The following is a 12,038-nucleotide window of genomic DNA, read 5'->3' as shown; positions in this document are numbered from 1 at the left end:
TTTTCACTAGATAATTTCCTTTCTTCCAAGAGAAACTGTGAAATCTGTAGCTAACTAAACCGATGCAGAGTGATGCTGATTCCTGAACTTTACAAAAACTTCAGCAATCCTCACACATTCACTAAATATCAAAACCAATATAAACTAGGTAATGTGATGGACTGGAGAGTTAAATAAACCACAGATGCATATTATCCTCACTTAGAAAATGGCAGATATTTTTAAGACTTTTAAAAAAGTTTATAATGGGTTTCTTGCCATAACATTATCCTAGGATAACAGCTTCAACAAATAAGAACTTGCAATCAGCTAGTGAAATTCCTGATGTGTCTATATCCTGTAGCAAAACTGTGTAAGTTAGTGAAAGCAGTAAACACTTTACCCTAGGGTCAAGGAACTAACATCTCTGTAGCTCAGGACATCTTTTTGATGAATGTGAAACAGCTGGAATGAATATATCAAGGGTAACAATTGTGCTCCCATGGTAGATCCAGCTGCTGCAAAAGTAAGCCCCAGGGGAAAAAGCCAAAGAGTAAAAAAAAAAAAAAACCAACAATACAAAAGAACCTCCCACGCTATATGTTTCCACAGTTTCCACATATGTCCTTTTAAAATACAGGACACTTTGCAAATACTGGTTGAAAATGAACATAGATTCTTTTGTTAAAAGCAAAACCAGTTTATAAAATGCTTAAAAATCAACGAATGGCTGATTTTTAAAATAGCACTTAACAGCAATATTTTTTCTCTTTAGTGATTTTTTCCAGAGTTGAGGAACATTTGTACCTGCTAGTAAGATATTTTAAAAATAAACATTTAGAGACTCAGAATAATCCTGTTAATACTTTATTAGTGTATTTTTTTTAGCTTTCTATTGGACAGAACATAAATGCAAACTCCAAAAAAAAAAAAAAATTCAGAGTCCTCTGCCATTCAGTAGAAGTGACCATGGCAGCCTGTTTCATGTTCATTCTTTGTTACGGAAACAAGAGGAGAGGGAAGGGAGGGGAAAAAGCATCAATAGAACAATTAGGCACACAGCTGACACTTACTGTACAATGATATGCACAAGTAATTTATAACAGCTATATTCATGAGATGTGCTCTTCAGATTTTTCCCTTGTAATGTATGAGCTTTGCTGAGACGAGCAAGGATCATTGAGAACAAGGGAATTAACAAAGGAGTAACAAATAAGACTTTTAAAACAAGTCCTTAAATAAGCTAATGCAACAACAGAATGCAAAATTGTTCAGCTGAGAAGACGTTTGTAACCTAGACTTCAAAACATTAAAAATTCATTTATTTTACAGTTATTCAAATACACATGCATTAAATGAAAATATTGCACAAAATTAAAATTTAGATTGTGGAATTCATATATTTTTATTTTGGTACACATTCTGGTAGCACTTAAAATTTACTGTTTAGTTCTAGCAAACACCAGCAGCACAAGCTTGAGGATGAACCAAATGAAAAATTCAATTGCTCATTTTCTCTTAAAAATAATTAAGGCTAAAACAAGTGCATTTGTTGACAATGGCACAATTTTACGCGGCCAGTCACAGCACCCAAAGGCCAGAAGATACAGCCAGACACTTAAGTGCTGTATATTAACATTCAGTTTTGGAGACTTTCTAAGATAATAGGCTGCATGGGTTGACAGGGCAGGTATTTTAAATCGTCAACAGGAAAACCATTTAAATTAAGATACATACAAACTCTTTTTAACAAAAAGTATTGATTTCTGATGGTTCTTGCCAGCCAACAGGCACCACTGAATTAGGAAGCCACATTCTGTAATTAAATACAGAAGACAAAACTTCAATACATATATACATATGCACACACATGTATATAAATGTGTGTATAGGTATATATATGTAATAAATTCATTAAGTAAAACGATTAATAAACATGGCATATTATGTTCAGTTCACATTCCTAGAGATATTATTTTATTTTTGTACAGAAATGTACCAGATAACTAAAAAAAAAATCCCAAATTTGCACATGATCACTATTCTCTTGAAATTTTTCATGGTACCTACAGATAGATAAAAGGTTCCACAGATTTGACAGAACAGTATTTGAACTTCCCACTTTCATACTGCATAACAAATTCAGTGATTTAAAAGACATAAATTAGATTTGGTAGGATCAATGATATATTTACTATATCACCAAGAACAACTGCTGAATGATCTTTCATCAGTCAGATGCAGGTATGCTTGAGCACCCCAACATCAGAGGAAGATACAGGCATGTAAACAATAGGAGCTGGCTATGTTGATTACTTCACACAGAACTCAAGAATTTTGTTAAATTCAACAGCACTTAATCATCACACTTCTACAGAACCTGCAGAGAGGAGGGGGGAAGGGTTCTTACATATTTACCAACTTGTCTTCCTAGGAATTATAAAAGAAAGGGATTTCATTTACAGTATTTAGTTCTGCAATAAAGAAAAAAGTGCACTTGAGCCCATGCATACTGTATGAGAATGTTAACAGTACAATATGATCATCATTAAGTAGTATGATAAAAGGCTACATTGTATTAAGAGTCCATGAGAAAAAATGCTCTATATAGAGGCTTCAGTTGATTTAACTAGGTCCTTTGAGAGCCTTCTATCGTCTCTCAGAACGCTTTCATAAAAGGTCTATGTTCCTCCCACACATAAAAGGATCATGTGTTCCCATGAAGACACAAATTACTATAAGGATCCTTGATCAATAGCTGCATCTTACCCTGTGTTTAGCGTTCAGAAAAAAATGGACTCTATAGGATTACTTTCTATTCACCTGGATAGTGGTGCTCAAACAGTTGGGGACTATGAAAAAGAAAACACAAACTGAGATATGCTGTGGCCAAACAGGATTATTCAGTTGTTACTTTATTTTTAATTGGACAGAAATTCTTCAATGAAACCAAACAGATGGATGTGGGGCCTTGATGTCAAATTTTTTTTAAAATTTTACACTATGCAAAAAATAAAATTATTTAAAAAAATATTGTAGTTTTATCTCCTTTTTATTTTCATATATACACTGAGATGCGTTCAGGAATTTCCTAGTGTTTGCATATGACTAATGAAACCCTTTACCTGTGAGGAACCAACTAATTCTAGTATTTTTCCCTATGATAAAAGGTAAGGAATCTTTCAATTAAGTAGGACATAGTATTTTACACCCAAAAAAAGTTTCAAATTTTAGTGGGGAGTTGTGTGTAAACTGTGTTTTAGTGCAATTTCCTCATCTTCTAACATGATGTCTATGCTCTTTGAAACATGTACCCCCTTCCTTCTACGACTATCAACTTGACATATGTTCAAATACGCCAACTGAACATAAATATGTTGCCCTTCTCCACTGAAGTCACATGCAAAATGTATGCCAGGTGCTGTAAGAGCAGAATATGGCCCTTAAAGCTACAGAATAATCAGAATAAAGGGTTTATTTCTACTGCACCTCTGCCTTTACTAAACCCCCCATTAGATCTAATGTTAGTTTATTTTTCAAAGCATGAAAGGTGAAGTAAATGTGGCATAAAACCCACATTACTTCAACTGTACTTTTATGATGGGGCTATAACTATTTCTCCCCTCTCCTATGAACCTGCTATTCCAGAGATTGCTTTTCCTGTTAGCTCAGCCTTTACAGGAATGTTAGAAGAGCCCTACAGAGCCGCAACAGTCATAATGTAGAACAATTCCACCTGATTCTCACACATTGCACTATCTCCCAGTGCCAAAACATCCTCTTCTTCCATTGTATCACCATAGTTGTGCTTTACTTGAACTGTCTGGCACTTTTCATTGCTGGCAAAACATCAACTCAGGAACGGAAAGAATCAGCATTCTTATATATTGGGCCAGTATTCTTCTCAATGTTGCATGAAGACGCACCAAATCATTTAAGACACACAAACCCTTCTGGTAGTGGTTGAATTACAAGTGAAGATGAGAAGATCCACAGGTCTTACAGATGCATTAATAATCTAATATGTGACACTAGAAGACTGGTGCGGAAATAACAGCATGTGAGTTTGAAGCCCCAGAGAATCTGCCCAAGTAATTAGTCCTGGACAAACATACACCAGCTTAATAGGTTTGAAGTGTCACCTTTTCTGCAAGGAAGGCGCTTGAGTAGAATGTAGTCTCTGCTTATACCTCTGCATCTGCTTTGACCGTGAATGCAGTTTGTTGAAGAGCTCATGGAACTTATTTTGTGGAAATAAGGTTTCTAGGAATCTCTCCAGAAACACGTACACCATTCTCTTATTCAGTTGAGTGTGCTGGAACATTTCAAATACCCGAAGAATGCCTTTCCGTGTTGTCTCAGCGCCTATGATGTGCTTCAGTTCATCTGCAAAAAATGAAATTTAACAAACTTAAACTGAATATTAAGTCTTTCAAATTACATAGCTTGGAATTCAAAGTAACAGTGCCTCTATTATACATAACATGACTAAGCTAAAAGTTCTCTCACAGCAGGAAGGATTTCTGAAAATTACTTCACTTTTACACTATATATGTGGAACCATGTTATTTTACATGAAATCATGCTGTATTGGAATATAGGTATTTCATGCACTGAACTTAAATCCTCTAGTGAAACTAAGTATCGGGTTGTCAGAGAATTACAGCTGCACAGTCATAGTACATGTGATAATGTTCAGTGGTTTAATAATTAAAAACCTTTTCATTTAAATACAGTTCATATGTCAAAGATTTGAACAATCAACAAGAATACTTGTGTTGGGTTTGCATGGCAAGGTTTTGGTAGCAGCGGGGCTACAGGGGTGGCTTCTGTGAGAAGCTGCTAGAAGCTTCCCCTGTGTCTGACAGAGCCAATGCCAGCTGGCTCCAAGACGGACCTGCCGCTGGCCAAGGCCGAGCCAATCAGCGCCTCTGTGATAACACATTTAAGAAGGGAAAAAACAGAGAGAGAGAGAACTTTTGCAGCCGGAGAGAGGAGTGAGAAGATGTAAGAAACTCTGCAGACACCAAGGTCAGTGCAGAAGGAGGGGCAGGAGGCGCTCCAGGCACCAGAGCAGAGATCCCCCTGCAGCCCGTGGTGAAGACCATGGTGAAGCAGGCTGTCCCCCTGCAGCCCATGGAGGAAGGATGAGGGGGTGTAGAGATTCCACCTGCAGCCCGTGGAGGACCCCATGCCGGAGCAGGTGGAGGCACCTGAAGGAGGCTGTGGCCTGTGGGAAGCCCACGCTGGAGCAAGCTCCTGGCAGGACCTGTGGACCCATGGAGAGAGGAGCCCATGCCAGAGCAGGTGGAGGCACCTGAAGGAGGCTGTGGCCTGTGGGAAGCCCACGCTGGAGCAAGCTCCTGGCAGGACCTGTGGACCCATGGAGAGAGGAGCCCATGCCAGAGCAGGTTTGCTGGCAGGACTTGTGACCCCGTGGGGGACCCACGCTGGAGCAGTTTGCTCCTGAAGGTCTGCACCCCATGGGAGAGGCCCATGCTGGAACAGTTAGTGAAGGACTGTAGCCTGTGGGAAGGACTCACATAGGAGAAGTTCATGAAGGACTGTCTCCCATGAGAGGGACTCCATGCTGGAGCAGGGGAACGATGAGAGGAGTCCTCCCCTTGAGGATGAAGAAGTGGCAGAAACAACGTGTCATCAACTGACCGTAACCCCCATTCCCCGTCCCCTTGTGCCGCTGAGCAGGGAGGAGGTTGAAGCTGGGAGTGAAGTTAAGCCCAAGAAGATGGGAGGGGTGGGGGGAGGTGTTTTAAGACTTGATTTTATTTCTCATTCCTCTACTCTGTTTTGCTTGGTAATAAATTAGATGGATTTTCTCTCTAAGTTCAGTCTGTTTTGCCCGTGACTATAATTAGTGAGTGATCTCTCCCTGTCCTCATCTCAACCCACAAGCCTTTCGTTGTATTTTTCTCTCCTGTCTAGTTAAGGAGGGGGATTGATAGAACCGCTCTGGTGGACATCTGGCCTCCAGCCAGGGTCAACCCACCACAATACTGACATTAATTCCAGTAACAATAGATGGTAAGAATTATTAGGCTTCAATCCCAGACTCACTTACCTGGCATTACCTCCAGTAATTTGGTCTTCCCTGCCACTCTTGTTCTCATTCTAATAGCTTTATCCCTCCGTGGAACAGTCTCTGCTAAAATGCCATTGGGCCAAAAAGCATCTCTGTAACAAAAGCAAATCTGTCAAAATACATTAAAATTTTATCAAGTGAAAGGCTCTTTTTAATCCCTCAAAGCTATGTCATAAAATAAATACAAGAAAGTAATTTGCACATAACCTAACACGCACTTCAAATATTAGAAAAAGGAAAAGCCAAAAAAAATCAAAAGCAAGAAGTACAACACACTCAACCGCTTAGTAGCTACCATATACTTTTTAGTACAAGAATCAGATGAAAAAATATTACACACTGAAAACATTCAAATACCACATAGTTGTTACATAAAATGTACCTAAGAGTTGCTTTTACTAATCAGTCTCTATCACCACTGAAACACTCAAGGCTATTAATTGCTTCAGTAGATCTCTGGCAGTAGTTAACCTGTCAACAAGCTAAAGCTGAGATGAAGTAGTTTCAGTGTAGTATAAAGCCCAATGCAAAAGACATGTCTGTCTAAAAAGGTATTTTGCCTCAGTGGATGATATATTCTTTTTCTGAGTAAGAAGTGCACATTCTTACTTGGTTTTATTACAGAATAACAGAATATCTGTAAAGTATGACTCTTTGGCTTATAGGTTATCCTACTTTATCCCTTTCATCCCATCCAAAACCAAAACAAACAAACAAACAAAAAAAACCCCCACAAAACAAAAAAGGAGGAGGGATGGCAAGAGGACAGCGGCTCTCATTCAACAACACTGCAGAAGCCATTGAGACTTTTAGGAAATGGAATGACAGAGCCTTTGATACAACAGAACCAAAGTCTGAGTTTGAAAGTATCTGCCCACACGCAAAACATTGGCTTAGAGCTAGGGCTTTTTTAGTAATAATTGTTTGCCTTTAAGGCAAGGCACACACATGCCTTCATCAAGGTAAACAAGCCACTTCATCCAGTTATGAATTTCATCATATAAGTATACCCATACTCCAGCTCTTCTAGACTGGTTAACAAAGAACTTTTTAAGGAAGAAAAGAAAACTCAAAAATATTCTTCTTCATGTGACAATTACCTTCTCTCACTTAAACACATGTAAAAAGCAGTGTATGCTCCAACTGCAATTCTGTACAGTAATATTAATTTCCTCACATAAAAAGAATAGGAAGGATACATAGATATTAGACATTGATTGGCAAGTACTTCATATTTAACATCTGTGATAAAAGACATACCTGAAGCGCTTCACTGCATCTGCTACTTGTTCAGGAGATGTCATCCAATCAACGTGATCAACTATTTTTCTAAAATCAAAGCAACAAGTCTCTCAATTTTTAAACCAGAGAACAAATAAGTATAGCATTTTAAAGAGCACTCCAGGGCAAACAAAGTATAATTTCAGCTTTCTCCAACTCCCTAAGTAGGTTCTATAAAACTGCACACTAGAAAGGCAAGCATTGATTCTCAAGATAAAAATCTAAGCTCACTGATCACTCCTGAAGTTAAAGCCTTTTTCTTTTTGCGTAAATGTACAATGACTAAGCAGGCTGGAAAATTGATGTTGTATCCCCCATCAGCATTAGATAAGTGTTCTCCCTAAAGAGTGCTCCATGAAGAGGAGCGCTCTACAAGTTCTGCTTCCGTAAGCAAAGAACCTACTTAAAATCTCAAATTACCACACTTACATATGCAGTTACTTCACAATCTTTAACAGGAGATACAGACTGATCATAAGCTTTTACCTTCATTCATCAACACACACACAGAGCACTCAATATCCAAGTCTGGTATGTTTACAGATATGATATATGCATCTGTGTATCACCATAATCCCAGGATTATTTTCCTAAACATAGTTTGAATTTATTTTTCCAAGAAACAGGAAAACGCAATTTTGCTGCAGAGTGCCATTAAACCCCATGAATCTGCTAGGACAAGGTATGACTGCTGAACCAGAGGAAGCTGTGAGTACCTGGAATAGCTCCAAATGCAGATGCAAATAATTCTGCACAGATCTCTGCAATAAGAAAGAAGCAGCCTGTGCACAAACTCAGCAAGTTACACTACAATCTGAAAACAGCAAAAAGCATTCAGAGTTGTTCAACAGAGCAGCATGTGTTTGGAAGCACAGGTCTCAAGATAATTGTCACCTGGCTACAAGGAATTACTTGAAAAACACCCAGTGCTATTATTATAACATGGATGCATCACTACTGGTACCACAAGAACTGTCTATATGTTTTAACAGTGATGATGAAAACATCAAAAATATACTTGTGAAGGGTAAAAAGTAATGACACAGTGAGAACATCCTGAAAAAGTAACAGGAAACTACTTTTCACCTACCAGAAATTAAGTTGATTCATGGCACTAATCCAAAATGAAAATTTAGTGCCAGTCCTAGTTCTAGAAATTTTTGATCTATATTTTTATTTATACTTCGGAAACAAATTATTAGAAGTGAAAGCCTGGAAACAGTAGATTTGTAAGCTGAGGGCAAAATACATTACTTATTTAGCTACTACTAATTTGCTTTGCATTTGCATGAAAAAGGGTATATGCAAATTACAGAGAACATGGAGGGGGCAGAATGGACCCCCCGTAACAGTCCTTTCCCTTTCCACCCTCCATCTTTTAAAGTGTGAGAGCAAAATCTTGACATAGCAACTCAGTACAGTTCACAGACTTTGATCATGCCAGTGTACCATTTGTGGCATCAGAGAGATGTAAACAGAAATAGTGCAGAAAGTAATAAATACTATTAACAACAAAAAGCATAGACACCATCAGTGTGTAAGTTACGTTCACAGAAACATGAACTCTTGTTGATATGTGAAAGCTCTTTTGGAAGGTCTCTGGCATATAAGAGTTACCAGAATTTGTCTTTCAGCAATGTTTTGTGTTTATCTTCATTTTACACCACATTTGTACTGGGTTTATTGATCCTCTTCAAAAGGGGATGCAGGCAGATTGAAACCACAATAATTTAGTAATACCAAAAAGGATTTATAGACACAGTCTACATAGTCTCGCTCACATAATCACTCTGTATAAGAAAAGCAGTACCTATTAATTGTGTCACCATATGTTGCTCTAATAAGTTGCTGAAGCAGATTTTTTATATTTCTTCTTAACCATTGATTTCTTTCCTTTAAATCAAAGACTTCATCCATAAGGAGGAGCATTACTCTCAGTGGAATATTGTCATCCACCTGATCAAACGAGAAGAAGTACAATCAGTAAACTTTTATTTTGATTCAAGAAACGTACAGTTCTAGTAGCGACTTCACAGGTCAAATGCTTCAGTACAAGCAGAACAATGACAGAAACACTTTGCTCTATATTTTACTGTAATATGAAATCTTCCCTACATCCTCTATAACATCACTCATAGCAAAGAAAGATTAAAAATTAAAGGTAAACTGGGCTTAAATCCATTGAACTTTTAAAGTAAGACAAAAGAAAAAGTTATTTCACCAAAGCTGAATAAAGTTAATGCAAGTAAATATGTCCGAAAGAGAGAGCTCATCCCTGAGCTATTCCTTTGGTAATTGAGCTTCCAACTGCCTAACATGAAAACTCTGAAAGGAGCTTTTGTCTGACATCTTTTTCTGACGGATGCACTGCGCCAAATTCAGAACCTGCTAAGAACACTTCGCTATACTTCACTGCAATGAACTGCCTTTTATTTAGATATCATTCTAACCTGCATGGCTATTAAGTGCTTTTATGTCTGTAGATTAATAAAAGCGTAAGCATCACCAATTTCATCATTTAATAGAAAATGTTACACAGATAGTGACTGTAAGTTGTGGACAATGCATCTTAAAAGAGCAGTTGACAGTTGAAAGGTTTTAAAACATTTGAAATATGCCTTTCAGAAACACTTTGTATGTTAACTTAGAAGCTATCAAGAATCGTAGCCTCTACTCATTTTGCAGAATATCAATGAAATATTTGCAGAGAAACTTTTCATATACTGGAATGATATTATTTTGTTTTGCCTGTGCAAAACAGAAGCCTCAGGAGTATCAAAGATACACATTTGTAATTACATATTTAGAGATACAGTCTGATATAGTGAAAAATAATAGGAAAAAAGAAAACGCGGAAGAATTTGAATCTATGTTATTTGAGCGAATACACATCTACCAAGCCATCATAGCAGTTACGCACAGAAAGACAAACTGGAATGCTTTGATGTGACCAAAAAACCCAAAATGTGAAGGGCAGAACAGGTGCAGATTTATGACCGTAGCAAATTGCATATAATCACTGGTAATTTTATGGCCTTTCTGTCCTACTTAGAGATAAAAGTTTTTTTTTCCAATTGTTTTCACATATATGATCAATGTTTCAATTGAAACAATAGCAAAATACCATAGCTTATGATAACATCAAGAGCTTAAACTTCAAGTTTCTAATATTACTGCTTTATACATTTTAGGTATCCACATACTATAAGTTTATTATTTAGGAACACGTTCTGAAGGTTTTTTCCACAACATCGCAAACACTACTTCTGATCCATTAAACAAATGTGCCTTAAAAGGTCCATAAAATGCCAATTGAAATGATGCTAACAGTCTGGTACTATGGTATCTCTGAACAGACAGAAATTGGAAGGAGAAAGGAAAAACAAAACGAAACAAACCCCCACCCACAAAACACAGAAGCAGTAGCATGTGGACTCTAAGTTATTTCACTGTTGTGCAAGCCATTTTAGAACTAACAAAGATGTTAATTTTACAAGGAAGCATGTTAAGTTTCTTTTTAAGAAGTCAAGAACTGTTTGTAAGTACCTGGTATAATATCAGAAAACAATAAATATATACTTTAATACAGAATAAGTAACTCATTAGTTTGGTTTTAGAGGAGTCAACTTTGAAAGGACAATGTCAGACTCACATTGTCATCAATTGGTGCTGCAACACGGCAATGGTCAGGATCTGAATAGGTTTTCTGGATCAAAGGAGGCACCTACAATGAAAAAAAGGTAATGTTTATGAAGGAAAGAATACTTTAGAATACCAATAAATCAAATCAATTTTCATAATCAATTTGATTATGAAAATAAAACTAAACATTTGGTCAAAAGTCAGTTTCATACTACTGCAGATAAATATACAGTAGTCCTTTCATCCTCCAACAAATCAAGCCTGTAGGTATTCTCCTTATAGCTATCAAAGTTATCAACACCTTTAAGACAACCCACATATATTTTCTCAAGTGCCTTAAACTAAGAAACACCTAGAAATTCATATGGGACTGATAATTCTTCTGGTATTTCCTCTTGATTTTAAGTCCTACCTAGTCACAGACTTCCCAGTGAGTATGCCAATATATTGTTAGGCACACACCAGGGAAGTTACCAGCAAGTCATTTTATCTCCCAAGTAATGAAAAAAACCCAAACAAAAAAGCGCCGCCTGCCCCCGCCCCGCCCCCCCCCAATTTACTATTCCCTTTCATGGTTTAAGGGTTAACTCATCTTGGTTGCTGTTCTACATCTGCCACATAACTGTTTTGGTAACACCAAATGGAACAATCTCTGATCACAGACCTTACAGCTACACACAGAAAGAGGAGGGCAAGGGAAAAGAAGGTAAGATGGACATGTTAAGAAGATTACTACTTTCATAGGACTTACAGATAGCATGCCATGCTACCATTCTCCACCTCTAAGGTATCACATTTTAGGAATGTAAAAGATGAGGAAAGGTGGTAGGAAAGACAGAAAGAAAATTTAATTAAAAACAGAATTCAGCAAGGAATAAGCAGAAGAGAGGTTATCACCTTATTCTAAGTTTCAGGACTTTTTTTTTTTTCCCCTAATGAAAGCAGCAGATAAAGCAAACTAGCTTTACGAGAATGGCTGGTAAGAAATTAAGAAAATCAGTGACTCTCGTATTCTTCTCAAGTGGCTGCATTGAAT

General features: G+C 37.3%; 1 protein-coding gene across 8 annotated transcripts in view; it reads right to left on the bottom strand.

Annotated features, from left to right (window-relative positions):
- Positions 1-832: 832 nt before the first annotated feature.
- SNX13 (sorting nexin 13) overlaps positions 833-12,038 on the bottom strand; it is a 70,096-nt gene continuing 58,890 nt past the window's right edge. For all 8 annotated transcript variants that reach the window (XM_054815694.1, XM_054815696.1, XM_054815697.1 and 5 more), the window contains 5 exons: positions 11,013-11,084; positions 9,171-9,316; positions 7,340-7,408; positions 6,059-6,171; positions 833-4,365 (listed from right to left, as the gene is read on the bottom strand). In XM_054815694.1, the coding sequence (XP_054671669.1) occupies positions 4,118-4,365; positions 6,059-6,171; positions 7,340-7,408; positions 9,171-9,316; positions 11,013-11,084 (648 nt within the window). In that variant the 3' untranslated portion in view covers positions 833-4,117. The remainder of the gene's footprint in view (positions 4,366-6,058; positions 6,172-7,339; positions 7,409-9,170; positions 9,317-11,012; positions 11,085-12,038) is intronic.

This window comes from Grus americana, chromosome 2, assembly GCF_028858705.1.
Source record: "Grus americana isolate bGruAme1 chromosome 2, bGruAme1.mat, whole genome shotgun sequence".
Lineage (NCBI taxonomy): Eukaryota > Metazoa > Chordata > Aves > Gruiformes > Gruidae > Grus > Grus americana.
Note: the sequence above shows the minus strand (reverse complement) of the source record. Positions and strands in the feature narration are given on the sequence as shown.